The sequence below is a fragment of the Parasteatoda tepidariorum genome, chromosome 10 (assembly GCF_043381705.1).
Source record: "Parasteatoda tepidariorum isolate YZ-2023 chromosome 10, CAS_Ptep_4.0, whole genome shotgun sequence".
Taxonomy (NCBI): Eukaryota; Metazoa; Arthropoda; class Arachnida; order Araneae; family Theridiidae; genus Parasteatoda; species Parasteatoda tepidariorum.
Genome location: NC_092213.1, coordinates 16,860,179 through 16,866,949, shown reverse-complemented (window position 1 = coordinate 16,866,949; position 6,771 = coordinate 16,860,179). Strand labels below are relative to the sequence as shown.

The 6,771-nt window shown below is 30.1% G+C and overlaps 1 protein-coding gene across 1 annotated transcript; it reads left to right on the top strand.

Moving 5' to 3' along the window:
* Positions 1-2,771: 2,771 nt before the first annotated feature.
* Positions 2,772-6,320, top strand: LOC107436178 (uncharacterized). Its single transcript, XM_016047782.3, has one exon. It carries the CDS (start codon positions 3,113-3,115, stop codon positions 5,492-5,494), a length of 2,382 nt encoding a protein of 793 aa, XP_015903268.2. The 5' UTR covers positions 2,772-3,112; the 3' UTR covers positions 5,495-6,320.
* Positions 6,321-6,771: the final 451 nt, after the last annotated feature.

The window sequence follows — 6,771 nt, the reverse complement described above, 5'->3', positions numbered from 1 at the left end:
GAGAGAATAGCCTCCTCCCGGTCTTGAAATGGGTTCAAAAAGCTCGTGTGATGTGATAAAATACACAAAAAGGGAAATTATTTTTTGAGGAAATCAAACTTTGCATCTATCTCGTCGTTAACTCCTTAACGATCGGTTAATTTTCAAGAAAACGGTCATAAAAGTGTCTATTTTTTATCCTGAAAATTATATAAAAATATGTGCATGAATAATATATATATTCATTTTTGATTTGTTTTTAGCTTGCAATTTTAAAAAAATTAAATGTTTAGAATTTAGGAAAATTTAAAAAATGTGTGTTTTGAACATTAAAAAAGAATTTTATTAAACTTACGTATAATTTAAATAAAGATTAGTAATTTTTTCTTGTGTGATGAATTAAAAGACATGAGACACAGAGGCCATCGTCACAATCTGGACAGTAGTACCGAGTTTCCTTCCTACATCTCTTACTACCTCTCTCTATTTACAATTACCTTAAAAATATCCTGGTACTGCCATCTGGTGTGTTAAATGAGAAATGAAATGTTTTCCGGGGAAAAGAAATGAATTAGTTTTATTCTTATCGGCGCGTTACTACTGAGCACTCCAGCCCGGAAATATCACGGAAGAGAGAAATAGAAGGCTAAACCTCACCCCGTCATTTTCACGGGAGTGAGAAGGAAGGAAACACAAATAGTGTTAAACATGAGAGAGATCGAAAGGTGAAACAAATCGCGTCACCTTTCACCTTCATTTGATGAAATTCAAATAAAATTACATCCTTTCACCATTGTTTCTGGTTATTTTTTTTCGGAACAAATTTTCCTAAATGATGCATTTAATCGCTAAAAAATCGTAATATACAAAGACATTAAACATAAAAACATATTTGATTAAAATAACAGTAAAGACTGCAATTTCCTTTCAACTTGAATGGATTATTATTGAAAAGAAAAGAAAACAATCAAACTAATCTATTTATTTCAATAATAATTGTTAAAAAAAGACAGAAATATTTTTTAATGTTTATAAAACATAAGAGGGAAAATGCATTAAACTTTTACATATTGTTACATATTCTGTTATAAAAATGAGCTTTTATTCAATTGATTATCACTTTTAAGAATGCAATTATTAAATAATAATAATAATAACAATAATAGTATATTAATAGCTATTATTATTAATAATAATTTCAATAAAAAATATTTAAAAAAATACTATTTAGCATGTTTTATTGCAGGATAATAAAAATAAAAGGAAATACAATCTTTGATTGTTTGAATGGAAATGCTTTTAAAATTACATTTTTCTATATCTAACGAAGAAATCTACTTTTTCCAATTGTGATCATTATTCGAAAACAAAGGATAAAATATGTCACTGCTCTTAGTTTTTTTTTTTAAATATTTATCCTTAATAATTGAAAATACAAAAGTGCACCTAGTATAACTGCAAATAACAAAAAACCTAATTGATACAATGTTTAAATATAAACTATTCAGTAAGACAAAATTTCTTCATATGCTTTTTTTTATATTCATGCAAGCAATAAAAAGTACAATTACTTAACTTTCTAAATATAAACTATTTAGTAAATTTGGTTGAGTTTTCTTATTTTTTTTTTGTATTTATTGCAATTAATAAAAAACAACAACATCTATTCTTTTAAGTATAAACCATATATAGTAAAGTTGATGTCTTTTGCGTTTTTCTTTTTTATATTTGATGTTAACAATAGAAAGTAGTTTTGTAAGAAAAATTTTTTCAGCAAATTATATTTATTTTGAAGTGACTTTAAGAAAATGACATTATGTGTATTTATGTTTACTAAGAGTAAAAAGTGCAGCAGTAGAATTTTCTAATTGTAAACGATTTAGATTGTTTTTTCCACATAAGTTTTTTTTATTCTTATTGTAAACAATAGAAAATATAATAAAAATCTTTGCCAAGGGAAAACTCTTTAGCAAAATTATTTTTCTTCATATTTTTTTTCCGATTCTATGATAAAAAATACAACTGCTGTAAATTATAGTTAAAAATTATTTACTAAAATAATTTTCTAGGCATTTTTTTAATTTTTAGAGTTAATAATTGTAGTTGTAAGCTATTTAGTAAAACTAGCTTTTTTTTCTTAATATATATTTTTTCAATTTTCAGTGTTAACCCTTTGACGAAGATGGGACGCCAGACGCTCTAATTACAATCAAAAAAATATATTTCTGTCCTTGATAATTATAAAAAAAACAGTTGAATAGTTACTAAAAAATCTGTTAAATTACGGGAATCACATTTTTACTAACCCAAAAACAAGTTAGATTTTTTTTTCATTCATTTATAAATGTTTATCAATCATTGAGCTTGTAAATTAAAGAAAATTCAGTGATAAATAATCCTTTCTCTTTGATCTAAATAACTGCAAATTTGAAAAATCATTGAAAGATTTTATTTAAGACGCAGAAAAATACACTGGTGTTTCATGCTTTATTTAATAACCATAACTTATTAAAATGCTTAATATATAATGTTTCTCTCCTATTTCGACCAAAATTAAGATAAAGTCTAGAAAAAAATTTAGATAAATTTGTTTAATAAAAATTCTGCTTCAAAAGGTTAAAATAAATCTTCTTCACTGCGTTAAGCCAGTTCCTTAACACAAAAACCAAATCAAAATGGAAATATTTAAAAGAAGGCTGGAAAATGTTTTAAAAGCGCAGCAAAGCGATAATGATTTAAAGTGCAACAGTTACAAATAGTATTTATAAACCATTTATTAAAATCAACTTTTTCCACATTATTTATTTTTCAAAATCAGCTCCAATGGTTTAAAATACAATAGCTGCGCATTTTAGTCGCAAACTATGCAGTGAAATTGTTTTTTATTTCATTTATTATTATTTTAAGGTAATTTGCAGACAACCCCTTAACGGAGAACAATTTGTTGGAGTTGACGAAAAACAAACATTATCATCCTCTTTGAAAGCTTGTTTAGGTTAAAAAAGACATTAAGAGGCCAGAGCTGCGGAAATTCATTGGGAGGCGGTTAACATGCATGGGCGGTAGCTTTATTTGAAATTTCCTCCTTATTTCATAGTTACACCGGCACTCATTTCGAAAACGCAGTCGAAAAATGCGTCTGGTCACTTCCCTGATCGTTTCCTTATCACTATACAATCTTTTTTCTTGTTATCGGGCTAGGCGTGATGAAAGAAATAAAGGTCCATTTTACTCTCGAGTGGACAGCGGACAAATTGTGTCGATTGAGGAAGAGAACGAACTGTTCGCGTCTAGCGGAATTTGCCAGTCAGAAAACCGGTCAGTTCTGAACACATGCGAGAATAAAACGAACAGCGCAGTTCGGAAATGGCAAGAACTCCAACTCGCTTCGTGTTTCTGTGATGATTTTTGTCATTTTTATGGTGATTGTTGCGCCGATCTTGTTGGACATTTTGATTACCAAGGCAGTGCACTGACTTGCCGAAAACTGAGAGATCCGGTTAGTTATTTTAACCCTATTTACGTTTATCAAGAATGCCCGGAAAAGTGGGATGATCCGCTAGTTGCAGATTTGTGCAAAATGGAAGCAATGGAAAGGAAATCTAAAAATCTATATTATGACCATCGCCAGGATATACCTGTGTACAGCAAATCTTCGAGAATATTCTACAGGAATGTATACTGTGCTATTTGCAATGATGACCTTAATTTGGAAAAATGGAGTACTTATCTGTACTGCAATGGTTCGCCCAATGCTCCGGATGCAGGTTTTGAAGACTCGCCAGATTTCAGTACTGCTTTTTATGATCCGCGAACTAATAGTTACCGTGGAGTTCAGATTGAGGGCGTATCCAGAAACTGCTTTATTGTCATAAAGAACTTTAGACTTGATAGATTATTGGAGGAGTATGGCGCAAGACTGTGCAAAAAGGTTGTGGGAGAATGTCCAAGCAACGCCGATTCTAAAACGGCAAAAATGTGCAGGCAATATTCTTCTTATGTTTATGAGTTGAATAATATATACGCGCAGCGTAAAGTTTTCAAAAATTTTCACTGTGCTATGTGTCATGGTACTCCTGCAAAAGATTTGAGCTGTGTGGATCCTGTAAGTCGTGGTTTCAGCTCACCACTACCACCGAGTCAAAGACTCAGCTTGTCCTTGCTGTTCGACTTCAACTTTGGCGGTGATGGTGGTGGTGGAAATACTTGTGAATTAACCAAAGGTCAAATATGGGATCCTCTATTTCGTCAATGTCAAAACGTCACGTGTGGAGCTCTTTATAAAAGAAACGGGAATAAATGTGTGCCAATATCGCCGAATAAGACGGATGAGGATTCCGTCAATAACTGTTTAAGAAAAGTGTTAAACAAAGAAATGTTTACATTCCTGCCCGATGGTAGAGTGTATGTTAATATCTCCGGTGAAACTTTCAAATCTGATGAATTCGAAATTATCACGAAAGAAAATGATGATGTAATTCAGATTGCAGTTTGTTGGGACGTAGATACGAATCTGATGCCTAATTTTCACATTCATTACTGGTTAACTGTCATAACGCTAAGTATATCAATTGTTTGCTTAGTATTGCATCTATCAGTGTATGGAATGTTCAAAACACTGAGAAATTGCCCTGGTAAGATTCTGATGTGCCTGTCCTCATCACTTCTTTGTGGTCATTTTTCGCTTCTACTTGGATCTTATTTTGTTCAAATAACTTGGTTGTGCTATGCCAACAGCTTACTGATGCATTTTGGATACATCGGTGCTTTCACTTGGATGAGCGTAATGGCTTTTGATATCTGCAGAACATTCTCCGCGATCCAATCTAAAAGCTCCAATAAGGATAGAACATTCATAAAATATTCGATTTATGCTTGGTGCTCTGCGATATTTGTTGTAGCTTTAAGTGTCATCGTCGATAACTTGTTGGCATCTGACAACAAATTCCGACCAAGGTATGGAAATCCTATTTGTTGGTTTAACCACAGATATGGATTAATTGTGTTTTTTACTGTACCAGTGGCTGTTTTGCTTCTTGCCAATATAATCTTGTTTGGAAGGACAGCTTTAAGTTTGCGGGAAGTGTCTCGTCAAACAAAACTGGTTAACAATTTCTCAGAGAAAATGAGGTACTTTTTGTACCTGAAACTTGCAGTTGTGTTAGGATTAACTTGGATTCTGGGCTTTGTTGCTGGTGCAGCTGGGATTAATGCTCTTTGGTATCCATTTATTATTTTAAATGGTCTTCAAGGAGCTTTAATATTTCTCTCCTTCACAGTAAAAAGGAACATTTTGAATATGCTATCTATAAAGTTTAGGCTGCGCTCCGATAAGTACACAATGAGTAAGAGAACGGGTTTCAAGGCAGCCATGTATACAAGTTTGACAAACTTAACATCAATGTCAATCAACTTATCTTCACAAATGTCTACTTCTTCAGAAAGTAAAGACATGTTGAAATCTGTGAGAAAAATTAATCCAGATGCAGTACTAGAAAAAGCTAACTCAAAATGAAATGTTTTTTTTTTTAAATATTTTTTTTGGAAACTATTCTGCTGATTCAGTATTTTGTAAGTATTAGTTTATAGAAGTGTAAACACGAAGGAGATTATAACTGATTTTTGGACAAGTTTATTATGACTTTGAATTTCAGGTACGTTAGCATACCAAATTTGCATCCTATATGTAACAAAGTAGAAGTTTTGCATAGCAAATTCAGGCAATAAGCTAATTCAGTTATGTTTGTGAGTAGATGGATGCAAACGCAAATTTAATAATTTTTCGTGTTTCATAATACAGTTATTTTTAACAATAATATAATAATTTTTGTGTTACATAGCAACTTCAGATTACAAATTCTTCTGATTCTGACATATTCTTCTGATTAAGATTTCTAGCAGTTCATTAATTTAAGACTCTTCGGGTATGCTAGATAATATTTTTTTCGCATTTTCAATTCATAACGTAGAGTCTTACATGTGTAATACAGGAATTATAGTGTTAATATAGGAATTCATTTGCAACATAGTATATGTGTTACTTAGAGAATTTAATTACGTTGACTGCTGACCCAGTTAAAGTTGTGATTTGACGTAAAATAATACAAACAGTGATATTTGACTGTTTCTAAATAATAATAGTAATTCATAGTTACCTTTAAAGGTATTTTAGAAAATGTATATAAATTTCCTATTTGTAACATAGTGTATTATATGTGTATCATAAACTAGTAATTTATTTGTAGATGGTATTTTATAGTAAATGGCACACATAGTGAATAGTTTTTGTATTGATCACTCGAATTGCTTATTTTCAGTATTAAAATGTGTAATGAAATCTAGTTACTAAATATTTATTTTAATATTAAATAAAAACAAATATTCAAAAAAAATTTTTCAGAATATTTACTCTTGTTAATATTTGTTTTTTTGAGAACAAGACAAAAAATTAGCCCTCTTTATTTAATAGTTTGCAATGACTTACAGTTAGCCGAAAAATAATATTTTTAGGATTAATTTTTATAGAATAATATTAACATTAAGACCAATAAATTAAATTTTTCAGTCTTATTTAATTGTCCTCGATATGAATTATAATTTCAGGATGCATAAATATATAAGGAGTGAAAGAGATGATCAAGATATTTTCATTAAAAGTANATATATATAAAAACTAGAAACAAAATTTATGCATAACAAATCGTATTGATATTTGTACTGTTAAATTTGTAATGAAGTATCAACTACAGAATTTTATTAAAGCAATTACCTTAAAACTTGTAAAAAAGACAA

What these genes read in the sequence shown, in the direction of transcription:
- LOC107436178 (XM_016047782.3), top strand. Translation starts at nt 3,113, where the DNA reads ATGCGTCTGGTCACTTCCCTGATCGTTTCCTTATCACTATACAATCTT.